Source organism: Cyprinodon variegatus, unplaced genomic scaffold, assembly GCF_000732505.1.
Source record: "Cyprinodon variegatus isolate N-32 unplaced genomic scaffold, C_variegatus-1.0 Scaffold3, whole genome shotgun sequence".
In the NCBI taxonomy this organism is placed as follows: domain Eukaryota; kingdom Metazoa; phylum Chordata; class Actinopteri; order Cyprinodontiformes; family Cyprinodontidae; genus Cyprinodon; species Cyprinodon variegatus.
Window position 1 is genome coordinate 1,975,520 of NW_015150456.1, and position 12,636 is coordinate 1,988,155.

The 12,636-nt window shown below is 38.5% G+C and overlaps 1 protein-coding gene across 1 annotated transcript in view; it reads left to right on the top strand.

The window, feature by feature from the left end:
* gtpbp8 (GTP-binding protein 8 (putative)) overlaps positions 1–12,004 on the top strand; it is a 16,159-nt gene extending 4,155 nt beyond the window's left edge. The window contains exons 4-7 of the mRNA XM_015371333.1: positions 2,359–2,489; positions 4,734–4,833; positions 7,270–7,388; positions 11,782–12,004. Of these exons, the coding sequence (XP_015226819.1) occupies positions 2,359–2,489; positions 4,734–4,833; positions 7,270–7,388; positions 11,782–11,896 (465 nt within the window). The 3' untranslated portion in view covers positions 11,897–12,004. The remainder of the gene's footprint in view (positions 1–2,358; positions 2,490–4,733; positions 4,834–7,269; positions 7,389–11,781) is intronic.
* The last annotated feature ends 632 nt before the right edge of the window (positions 12,005–12,636 follow it).

Here is a 12,636-nt window from a genome sequence, read left to right on the forward strand (position 1 = left end):
TAATCCGCCGGACGTCGCTGAGCTACAGTAGTCCTGGTCCGGATGGAAAAATTTAACTCATAGGCGTGTCTCTTTGCCATTTTCAGGGTTGTTATGACAACAATGTTCTGCATAAAGCACATACCTGTTCTTTTATACACAATCTACGCCCACACTTCCCCCTTTAACGTTCTCATGGCGGTCTCAACAACGTCCGCAGTAACACATAGGGCGCGCCGCACATTTTGAGGAAATAAAAAAGACGTTTATATGCGCCTTATAGTCGTGAAAATACGATATGTTCTTAAGAAGAACACAGGACAGTGCTGAATCGCGGAAAACGGCAGCACGCAGGATAAATATGGGACAGAAACGTACTGATGACATCACCACACGCTCGGTTCGTCTGGAGCTGTAGTTCTCCTCCTGTTATTAATCATCTCTAGAGCAGGGCTCTACAATGTTTTCCAGGGCAAGGACCCCCAAACGGAGCAGGGACCCCCTAATTATATATATTGTATGAAATAGTGTTCTATCAAACTGGTCCTATAGTCACTCTATTACAGATGGAGTAATGTAACAAAAGTAATCTCTCCCTGGGATTGTTAAAGTATTTCTGATTCTGATTCCTGGTTGATGGGACAGGTGTTGTGAATGAAACGGTGCCCAGCCTGAAAGAGCTCCTGTGTGTCACTGAATGTGAGCATTAATGACTGAAAGACATCTTCTGCCTCCATTTATCTGTTTTATTACAGTGTGTTGAATTCATTTTAATGTGGATTTAAAGACATTTCAATTAGGGGAAAAAAAAAAAAAAACGTCTAATCAACCAAACCTTATGCAATCCTCATGCAGTACCTCTGTGGACCCCTGTTGAACACCTCTGCTCTACATAATAATAAATTCTTACTTTTTTCATTTATTGGGGGAATAATAATGAACACAGTCAGATAAACACAAATCAAATGAACATTTTGCCAAATAAAACAAAAAACTTGTCATCAGAGCCAGCGGCCCTTCACACACGGCTATGCTGAGAGAGAGAGCGCTGCTGCAGATGGGCTAACGTTACCCTCAGAGGTCTGCTGGGGGTTTTTTAAATTACGCACTAAATCAGTACATTACGGAAGAGGATTAGAGCCACTAATTAAAAAAAAAAAAAGTTTACTGATTTTTTTATTTTATTTCAGTATAGTTTGGGAAAAAAGTGAGAATTCTGACTTTTTTTTTCCCAGAATTCTGACTTTAATCTCAGAATTCTGACTTTTTTCTCAGAATTCTGACTTTTTTTATTGTCAGAATTAAGTCGGAATTTTGAGATTAAAGTCAGAATTCTGAGAAAAAAGTCTGACTTTTTTCCAATACTAAACTGAAATAAAATTTAAAAAACAGTTAACTTTGGGGTTTTTTTCCACTGGCCCTAATCCTCTTCCGTAGTACATGGGCCGTATAGTGTTGCTTAAAAGTATAATGTTCTTGCCTCAAATGACCTTAAAACGTACTTTTATTGAACAACAGCAACAGAAAAGAGAACTTTTAACTTTCAATGGAGCGCTCTATTGAAAGCTGCTGCTGCCGCAGTGCATGCTGGGACAGATGTCAGTCTCAAGAACAGACAACTCTGCTCTGATGCATCCTATGCAAGGTGGGCCATACTCTAAAACATCACCAGTGCTACAGAAGTGTAGACTGTGGCATGAAAGTGGACTGGGAGATTTCCAGCTAAAGGGATGATCATGAAAACAGGTCTGCTGCACAAACACTGAAGAAAAGTTCCCAAAAGACTGAAACTCTTTAAAGAAAAAGCAATTTTTTTGAGCAGTTGAATGTCTTTTTTACAATCTCTTTTGTTGTTTAAATAAAATATTAGCCTTTTTTTATTATAAATGTTATTTTTAAAGTTTAAGTCCCCATATGTTGTGTTTTGTGGCATTCTGCACTTTAAAGATTCATCTCAGTGGTCACGTTTTGAACACCATAATGTATTGAGTAAATATAAATAATGTGAACCTATTCTTTTTGACGTTTCATTAATATTTTTCCTTTTCAGCTACACTAGCATCCTCTTTAAACGGCTCAAAATTTTACTATAAATGAGAATTTACCAGATTCTTCTCCTCCTTTTTGGTGCTATAGAAATGGCCGCCCTAGTATCCATTGTAGTTGAAAAGTTCAGCACAGCACAGGAAATTCAGATGGCATCAATGAATGAGCTGCTGCGTCGTCTCCTTCTGTTTCTGGTTTCTGAAACGTTGAGAATTGCTCCAGAGGGAAGAGGATGACAAAAAAAAATCTGCTGTTTTGCTAACAAAATAGGAAGCAGAGGAAAAGGCTGGATGTGGATCACCTCTCATGGCTGTTTTGATATCTCGCCTTCAGGGTCACACCAAGAAGATGAACTTCTTCCGAGTTGGCAAAGCTTTCACCCTGGTGGACATGCCGGGTTACGGCCACAGAGCTCCCAGAGACTTTGTGGAGATGGTGGAGCCTTATCTTTACTCCAGGAAAAAGTAAGTGGTGCCTGTTAGGAGGACAGTTTTAGAGCAGATACAGATTTTTAAAATGAGTTTAAAGCATTTTTCTGCAGAACATAAACAGACGGATGTGTTTGACCTAGGGATGCACGATATTGGGATTTTGGCCGATATCCGATATGCCGATATTTTAAAACTCATGTCATCGATAACCGATATCGATACCGATGTTAAAGCTGGACAAAAATAAGTAGGCATTGAAAATAGCAGCTTTGTTATCCATTTCTGACACTTTATTTTCATATGCTGATATCAAATAGATTTTTAAAAACGCGGTATCGATCTATTTTACTTTCAAAATCTCGTGAAATTTCATCGTTCTGTCACAAACTCTCGTGATATTTNCATATGAAGATATTGGGATATTTTAATGTATCAATATTTTTTCCCTCATCTTTAGAAGTTTTTAAGTCTGTAAAAAAGAAGTTTTTGAGGAAGAAGTAGTATTTTTTTTTTTTTTTTTTAGACTTTAGAAACTCAGAAGCTGATCAAATATCGAGTTAAATATTGGTGGGATGGCCGATGTCCAATATTCAGTTTTAAGGCCGATACCGATAGGGGGCTGGTTATATCGTGCATCCCTAGTTTGACCCCAACGCGTCAGACAGTTACCCACAGATTCCACATACTCCGTCAGCGCTCCACTCCGCCCCGCTGACGTACGTCGTACGGAGCGCTTGTCTTTCATGTAAATCAGTGAGAGCTGTTCCACATCCACCGCTACTCCTCCGCACGTCTCCGTCCACATACGTCTTCTCCATCCGTCACCGACAAAATACGGAGCCGAGCTATTTTTTGCTCCGCTCCGGTCCGGCCAGGTCAAGATCCGCAATTGCAATCGCACCAGACAGGAAAAAGAACATCAAGAATTTCTGGTTCGTCAAATTAAAATATAGTAGCAACAGATCGGTAACTAGAAACTAGAGCATAATTCTTATATATTCCAAAAAAACTAACATTGTTTATTTAAATGATACGATGCAAACTATCAGTTATTCACCGAGGGACTTAAAGTTTAATCAAATCTAGTCAAAAGAAACTTCTTATTACAGGAATGAAAAGAGATGCTGAGTTTGGGTTCATACAGGAATGAGTGACTCTATTTTAATGCTATTAGAAATAATTTTAATGCCATCAACAAGAACCATGTACACAAAATATTAGTGTGCATGAAATATGAAGGAGCTGTAAGCACAGTTCCATGACTCTTGTATGCATGTAAACAAACACACACACACACACACATATATACGTATATATATATTCTCTAGCTTTTTCTCCGCTTCGAGCTTCTTTTCCGAACATACGGCTTTATGATCAGTTCCACGCAAATTAATCGCGATATAATATATCTGACGAAATAGTTTTTTATAAACATTTTTTATTAAAGAATTATAAATGCCACGATAAACATATTTAATTAATTTTAGTGCCAATTAAGGCCTTGATTTAAAAAAAAAATGTATGAATTGTAATTATTTTTAATGATCCGCGGAAACCCTGGTTCATCTCACGCATGCTCTCTACTATCTCCAAGGAACGCAGAGCGGAGCGGACTGGAGCCACAGCAGAGGATGTAGGCTTTGCTTTGCGCAGGCGGTCTGGAGCGGATTTCGGGGTTAGGCTCTGCAGATTGAACTGCATCAAAACATGTGATGCATCAACTTGCAGATATGTTTGACCAATATTAACGTTCTTTTGAACCTGATCCATAGCGGCAAATCTATTCAGCATTTCTATAATACATTAGATTGAAAATTTCTTGAAGAGCAGAAAAGGTTTCCCTTTTATGGAAATCTGTCTCTGATTTAATGAATACTGTCACTTTGAACCCCTACAATTGACTATTTGTTTTCAGTGTGGAGTTTTTCCTGTTAAAACAATGGTAGCATCTTTTCTGCACTGGAGTCTTTGCCTCGTGCTCTAAATAAAAAACCTCCAAACAGGAAGTGACACATTGGAACTGACAAACAAACTAAGCAGCTGAAGATTCTTTATGTGTGATGTGTGCAGCTTCAACCACCAGGTGGCGGTGTGGATCTTCTTACAGATAGCTGCAGTTCTTTGGTGGTTTTGCTGTAAGAATATATTCGGATCCATTTTCTAGTTTCCTGTACGAAGTCCTGCAAACATTCATCGCATCATATTTATATATATTTCCTGACTGATTTAATGAATGTACTGAGAGTCGATCTGTGTCTGATGTTTGGCTTCCTCCAGCCTGGTGAGGACGTTCCTCCTGGTGGACGGGAGCGTCGGTCTTCAGAAGGCAGACCTGGTTGCCCTGGAGATGTGTGAGGAGACCAGATGTCCATATGTGGTAAAACTTCTGTCTATTTAAATAAATTTCAGAGATCATAAAAAACTTAATTCCTTCTTATTCTATTTTATGATGAATAAATTATTTTGTTTGGGAACTTTAAAATTGCACTTAATGTCCTTTTAAATCCATAGAACAGCTCAGGAAGCGTCAGAGTTTCCTCTGCATAATGGGAGTCATGGCTTTTAACCACTTTATCTCTCTTTTTTAGCTTTGACTCATCCGTCTTTTAGATCCTCGACACGTCCGCGGTGAATTAATGCTGAACGTTCACACTCAGCTATCTAAAAACATCCAGAACTGCCCTGCTGCGACGTAATAACGAAGCACCAGCACTCTGAAGGAACTCGGCCCTTAATTATTCATGCCATTAGGGTTATTAAACTCAGTGACATATCAGCCATGAGCAGAGCTAGAGTGAGGAAGCAGTGATGGAGAATATGGACACCACTTCACCCAGCTGGAACCTCATTTTTCAGGATTAACTCCAGCGGTTTCCGATGTTAGCCGTTCAAAAGACACCTTTAAATGGATGTCAGGGTGAAATATACTCATTATTATCATTATGGCAAAATTAGCATGCTGTATCACAACCATAAAGGACGACTTTAAGGCTATATTTGGTAAGATGACATATTTTAAAAGCCTTGTAATCATCCTCGGTGTATTGATAGTGGATTTGGTGAATCAGGTGGACTCCAGCTGCCTTTAATGAACAAACCTGAGGAACATCTGGCTGTAATTCAGAAGGCGATGGAGACAAAGGCAGTGAAAAAACATTTCCCTGATATCAAGGTGCTCTATTCTGGGTGTTGATGGTTCATAAGCATCTTTCTTTGACTGGTCTGTTAGGGCTTACACTGCCACTTAGTGGGCAGATAGTGAAAGTGCAACAAGAAATGTCTTCAACCATTTAAGATCCTCATTAGCATCTATAGCAGGGATCTCCAACCCTGGTCCTCAAGTTCTGCTGCCCTGCAGACTTTAGATCAACGGTCACCAACCTTTTTACAGTTGAGGGTTAATTCAGGGGTACTAAGTCACAGGAGGGGCTACCAATACTGACCTATGAATGGCAAGGGTCAACGTTCACTAAACTTCATACATCATAAACATATCTTTATCGTTTCTTTAAATTTATAATTTTCTTTTAGACATTTTCATGTTGAAATCTCTATAAATGCTTAAATGCCATATATGATTAAATGATGAAATGTTCTATAACTGATTAAAAAAGAAAAGCAACAGAATACAATGAAATTTCAAACGTAGCTCACTGATTAGTTGTTCTATTTTCAGAAGACTCTAAGGGCACCCCTTGTGGTCCTTGAGGGCCCCTTGGTGCCCGTGGGCACCATGTTGGTGACCCCTGCTTTACACTGTAGATGCATAAGCTGCTCCATCGTAGCTAATTCAAATATTCTTCATGCCATCAGCTTTGATGCAGCCATGTTGTAGCAGGGATGCGTCTAAAACTTGCAGGACAGGGTTAGAGATCCCTGATCTATGGAGGAGATTTTGATCCAGTTTGGTTGCAAGCACAGGATTTTTTTTTGTAAATGGAAACTATAAAAAAAAAAATCTGACCAGAATTAAAACTTTGAATAACCCTATTTATAAAAAAAAAAAAAAGCTTTGAGAGTAGATTTGCTATTTCTTTCTTCTTTTTTTTCCAGATTAAATTTTTCTAAAAAAAAAAAAAAAAAAAATTGTATATATATTTTTTTTTTCAAATTTTTTTTCCAACTTCCTTTTTTGTTTTGTTTTTTGTTTTACTTATTTAATTTTTTTTTATTTCTTTTTGTAAAAAGTGTATTTGCAAGCTTAGTATTTTCTATTCTTTTAAAATTGTAATCCATAAATCTAATTATTGGAGCCCAATGCAGTCGAGCACTTTGACCAATATAATGTTGCTGCAGACAAACAGAAACACGTCTTTGTTCCAGGAAATCCCGCCCTCTGAAGTAAAGAGAATATAATCACTAAAAATGTAAAAATCTGAAACCTGTAAATGAAAAATACATTGAAAATATGGTATTTGAAAATATAACATCTTAATACATACATATAATAAGAAAAAAATTTATGAGAAACAGCAAAGTTACTTTCATAACCTCTTTTTTTTAAGTAAAAATGTTTTGCATTTGTTAACATTTTAATTTACACATTTTCTTTGTAACAATAGTGGAACAAAGTTGTCTCCCTACATTTGTGAAACTGGCCTCTTCTTTTATATTATTTCAGTCTTGCAGGTAAAAATGTTAGAATAGCTCAAATTCTTAATGGTTAGTTTGACTTTAGAAGGAAATCGTAATTGAAAAGGACATCAGGCAGCCTTTAATCTTTTATTTTAGCAACGTCATTCATGAAAACACATGAGTGACTGATAGAAAATGCTGCTGATATGTTTTTGAAAATGCTGTCGCTGTGTTTCAGATCGTGGTGACGAAGATCGACAAGTGTGGACGGGGAGCTCTGCTGACGAACCTGCTGAATCTACAGGAGGTGGTTAACAGCCAGACCACCGGCTGCTTCCCTCAGCCCTTTCTCATCAGGTGATGGTTTTACTTTCTCTCCTCAGCTTCAGGCACACATTGTTCAGCTGCTGCAAACGCTCACTTTACGCAAAGAGTAATGCTACGTTCAGACCGCACGCAGCAGGAGAAACAAAAACTTCCTTTTTGATGTTTATACAAGTTAGTTGTGAAGCATCTTAGCTGCTCCGGCTGCGTGTCGAAAAGTGGATCTGATGAACATTGGGTGGAGCTACCCTTAGGCCTGGGTATTGTTCAAAACTTTTCGGTGCCGGTATCAATACCGATACCTTCACTTCGTTACCGGTTCCTGAACGATACTTTTTTCGATACCAGTTTTATAATATCAATTCGCAGAGAAAGAAAATTACACAATATAATAAAGTACAAATCTTGAGTTTTATTTTAAGCTCTGATTTTTCCTCTTACATAAAAAAAAACTGTTTCAGTGAAGAAGAACAGTTGCAAACAAGTCATTGTCTAATATTCACTGTTACATTGTGAGGACCTGTTTATTTAGCAGTTTTTCTTTAGAAAAATGAACATGTCTGCTTTTTTGATTTTAGACATAATTTTTTTTACCTTTTATTTTGACAGACAGCTAAACTACTTGTTTATTTCTGATTTGGTTTAATCAGTTCCTCGTTTTCATGTTTTGCGTTTTAATTGTTGATGAACATGTCAGAGTCCCTGGTGACCAAAGTTTATTGGTCACTTCTAGAACAATAAACTCATTCAGAAAACAGATCATCCTCCATCTGTTTACAGTTAAACTCTCTCTGTATTTTACTGTTGTTTGTATTTTCACTTTAGAATAATTGTGCTTCAGTAAAAATGTTTCTTTACGTCATAAAACGGGTTAAATTTCTCAACATTAAAGTTTGTATGATTGTTAGTTGTCACTTAATCTGTCAGTTATTATCTTCACTTTTTGTTCATTCTTGCTAAAACGTGATTGATTAAAAAAACAACAAAAACTTAAATCCTTATTTGCAGGAAAATATTTTGATCAGGCAAAATTGTTGGAATATTAATTTGTTCGCTTTAATCTGATCTGATTTCTTTGTGGAAAAAAAGGACACTTTAATCCTCCCCTCCTGGTGGTGACATTTGTTCCTTATTGCTTTGCAGCGATTAAAGGTCACAGTGCTGCAATGTTGGTCCATCAGCTGCATAAGACCTTTCAGTGACTTAAAGGACATATATTTAGACTCACAGTCACCTCCTTGGTGTGTAGTAGGGACTTGGGAAAAAAAACGATTTGGTGATATATCGTGATATTCGTTTCCCCCACTATAATATTTTATATTTATAATATTAGTTTTTCGACTTCAGAAGCAAGCTTTAATGTTATTTTGTGATTTTATTTTGTGTAAATCGTAGACACCCCTCCCAACCAGTGTTTGCTCAGGGAAGTATTCTTAGTGTTTATCAAGTGAATCAACTTCAAATAGCTTTATTTGTAGCTCTATAAAAAAGTTACTTCCCAGCACTTTTGTAATATTTTTACTTTTAATGATGAATTTCACCAGTATCCAACTGGTAGTAGTTGTCATATCAGGCCTCCTTACTCTCGTACAGCTCAAACATAGTTTAGTGTTTTATACAGAGGATGAAGGATATGGAACAGTCTTCCCACATCACTGACAGATCTTTCTAAAGAACAATTTAAACGGAGAATTGCTGCTACTAAGTTGTCTGAACTGTCTGTGGTCTAAATGATATGTTAAATTGTTTAATACAAAGAAATGTTGTTTTTTTACACAGTATCATATACACTCACCGGCCACTTTATTAGGTACCCCATGCTAGTAACGGGTTGGACCCCCTTTTGCCTTCAGAACTGCCTCAATTCTTGGTGGCATAGATTCAACAAGGTGCTGGAAGCATTCCTCAGGGAGTTTGGTCCATATTGACATGATGGCATCACACAGTTGCCGCAGATTTGTCGGCTGCACATCCATGATGCGAATCTCCCGTTCCACCACATCCCAAAGATGCTCTATTGGATTGAGATCTGGTGACTGTGGAGGCCATTTGAGTACAGTGAACTCATTGTCATGTTCAAGAAACCAGTCTGAGATGATTCCAGCTTTATGACATGGCGCATTATCCTGCTGAAAGTAGCCATCAGAAGTTGGGTACATTGTGGTCATAAAGGGATTGACATGGTCAGCAACAATACTCAGGTAGGCTGTGGCGTTGCAACGATGCTCAATTGGTACCAAGGGGCCCAAAGAGTGCCAAGAAAATATTCCCCACACCATGACACCACCACCACCAGCCTGAACCGTTGATACAAGGCAGGATGGATCCATGCTTTCATGTTGTAGACGCCAAATTCTGACCCTACCATCCGAATGTCGCAGCAGAAATCGAGACTTATCAGACCAGGCAACGTTTTTCCAATCTTCTATTGTCCAATTTCCATGAGCTTGTGCAAATTGTAGCCTCAGTTTCCTGTTCTTAGCTGAAAGGAGTGGCACCCGGTGTGGTCTTCTGCTGCTGTAGCCCATCTGCCTCAAAGTTCGACGTACTGTGCGTTCAGAGATGCTCTTCTGCCCACCTTGGTTGTAACGGGTGGTTATTTGAGTCACTGTTGCCCTTCTATCAGCTCGAACCAGTCTGGCCATTCTCCTCTGACCTCTGGCATCAACAAGGCATTTCCACCCACAGAACTGCCGCTCACTGGATGTTTTTTCTTTTTCGGACCATTCTCTGTAAACCCTAGAGATGGTTGTGCGTGAAAATCCCAGTAGATCAGCAGTTTCTGAAATACTCAGACCAGCCCTTCTGGCACCAACAATCATGCCACGTTCAAAGTCACTGAAATCACCTTTGTTCCCCATATTGATGCTCGCTTTGAACTGCAGGAGATTGTCTTGACCATGTCTACATGCCTAAATGCACTGAGTTGCCGCCATGTGATTGGCTGCTTAGAAATTAAGTGTTAACGAGCAGTTGGACAGGTGTACCTAATAAAGTGGCCGGTGAGTGTAGATGTCTGAAATGGTGAAATATATTGGTTTTTATGGAGACTGCCACTCATTAAGCCCCTTGAAGGTTTCTCGGCAGTTGTCCATCACATTTTCTTTTTTAGTGAAACATTATTCTGTTTTTATGTTTTTGTTGTGAAAATAAAATAAAAAAAATTAAAAATATCGATCTTTCAGTCTCTAATATGGATAAAAAAAAAAAAAAAAGAAGAAAAACATTTGTGCCTTAAACAATTAGGGGAAAATGGACCACCTCTGCACCTCCACTCTGGTAGGTGGCGCTGTGGAGCCTCTTTACTGTGCAGCACGTCACCATCTCTTTAGTCACAGTGGAAGACATTAACATGAAAACCCAAACAACATGGATTTATCTGGCTAAAATTGATGTCCTTGATGAATTGAAGTGCTTTTTCTTGGGAATAACCAAACATTCAAGTGTGAGAATGTTCTTTATGCAGGGGGTGGGTTGGTTCCCCTGGGGGAAGTGTGTGATTTTTATAAGTTATAAATGATTGTACTGAGCTTGCTGCAGTCAGAGAGCTCTATTTCTCTGTTTGAGGACGTTAAATAAATTTGAACCTTATTTCTTGCAAGAAGAAATTTCTTGCAAGCCTCAACTTCCTAACTCCACAATAGCTAGGTAAAATATCACAATATTGTAATAATATCACGTATCATATCACAACACCCATGCCGATACTCACCCCTAGTTTGTAGCCTATAAATACTCCAATTATATCTGAATTTTGGATTTAAAAAATCCACATTTTCTGATGATGGACAGGAAGGCTGCGGTTTCTACCCTCTAGCTTTGGTTTGGCTCGACCCGTTCCACTGCACTCATAATTTCCCACCCTGAACCCACAGCCCGACCCTTCACATGCTCCCATTAAGTGCTGTGGTTGCAGTCTGATGAGGCGTCCTCTGTGTTTCATGGCTTTCAATCCTCTGACTCCTTCTAACCTTCTGCTGCTAACTGAGTGACGGCGCCGTTGCTCTTTTAATAACACCACCAGCGTTGCTTCTGGTCTCCAGTGTTCATGTTGGGGAATCTCTGTGCATACAGGGATCAGTTTCTCTGAAACACAGAGAAATCACTTAATCACGTAGCACTGGATGCATCGCTATCTTGATGGCCTTCTGGTTTTATGGATTTAACGACATGTAATCTGCTTTCTGTTTGTTGTATCGTGAGAAACTGCATTTCTGGTTTAAACATCCTACACCTTCAGCTCACACTGAATAGAAATAGAACAGATTAAGTTTAACTTGTTAATCAGAATCGACCAATAATTTTTCATATCATATATAATTGTTTAATAATCTGTGTGACTGTGACTTGAATCAGATCATTCTTTTCTGGTCCAGAACCTGTTTTGTGTGTAAATGTAATTTTTCCTTCTCTCTCTTTGCAACAGCTCTATTCATTACTGGGGAATCCACCTACTGAGATGCTTCGTTGCACATGTGACGGGGAGCGTCAGGCTGAAGGACACCTCACAAGGTGGAAAAGATGCCAATCAGTGTCACTGAGGAAGATTCAGGACCTAAGAGAAGCTTCTACTGTTGGATAACTGTACAGAAATCCTAAATTATGAGGCCACATGTTGGCAGCTGCTCTGGTTTTGTTTTTGTTTCTTTTTAATAAAATTTTTAACACATCTTTTTGGTGTATGATTCATGTTCCTTCATAGTTCATAGTGATATATTGCATTTTCAGTTAAATTCCGTTTTTATAGCACAGATTCTCAACACAAGTCCCTTCAGAAAGACAATTCAGTCAGATTGGAAACGTTTTTTATTTTATGAACCCAGTTGATCTAGTCTTACACATTCTAACTCTAGCAATACCTCCGATCAATCAGGCATGCAGTGACAGTCCAGAGAAAAAACTCCCTTTTAACAGGAAAATACACAAAGTATATAATTTATTTATATCATAACTTTTGTATAATTCATAATAAAACCTACTCTGTTCCGCTAAACTAATTTACCTGCAGGCAAATAACGGTATCATCAATCCAATATGAAACTTGGTTTTCTATTTATTTCTATTGCTCGATTCCATTAGCCTCGTGAGACCATCCTGATCTCGCGAGCTTTCAAGGTTTCACTCGCAGATCAGTCTGGAGACTCTCCGTTAAAGAAAACTTGGAGCCGTTCACCAAACGAACGTCCAATCAGCGTTGGCTTTGAGGCGGGTTGAGGTGTGACGCAACGAGAAGCGCGACAGTTCAGTCTAAAGAACTAGCGTTAGCGTGGCTATCGAGCAA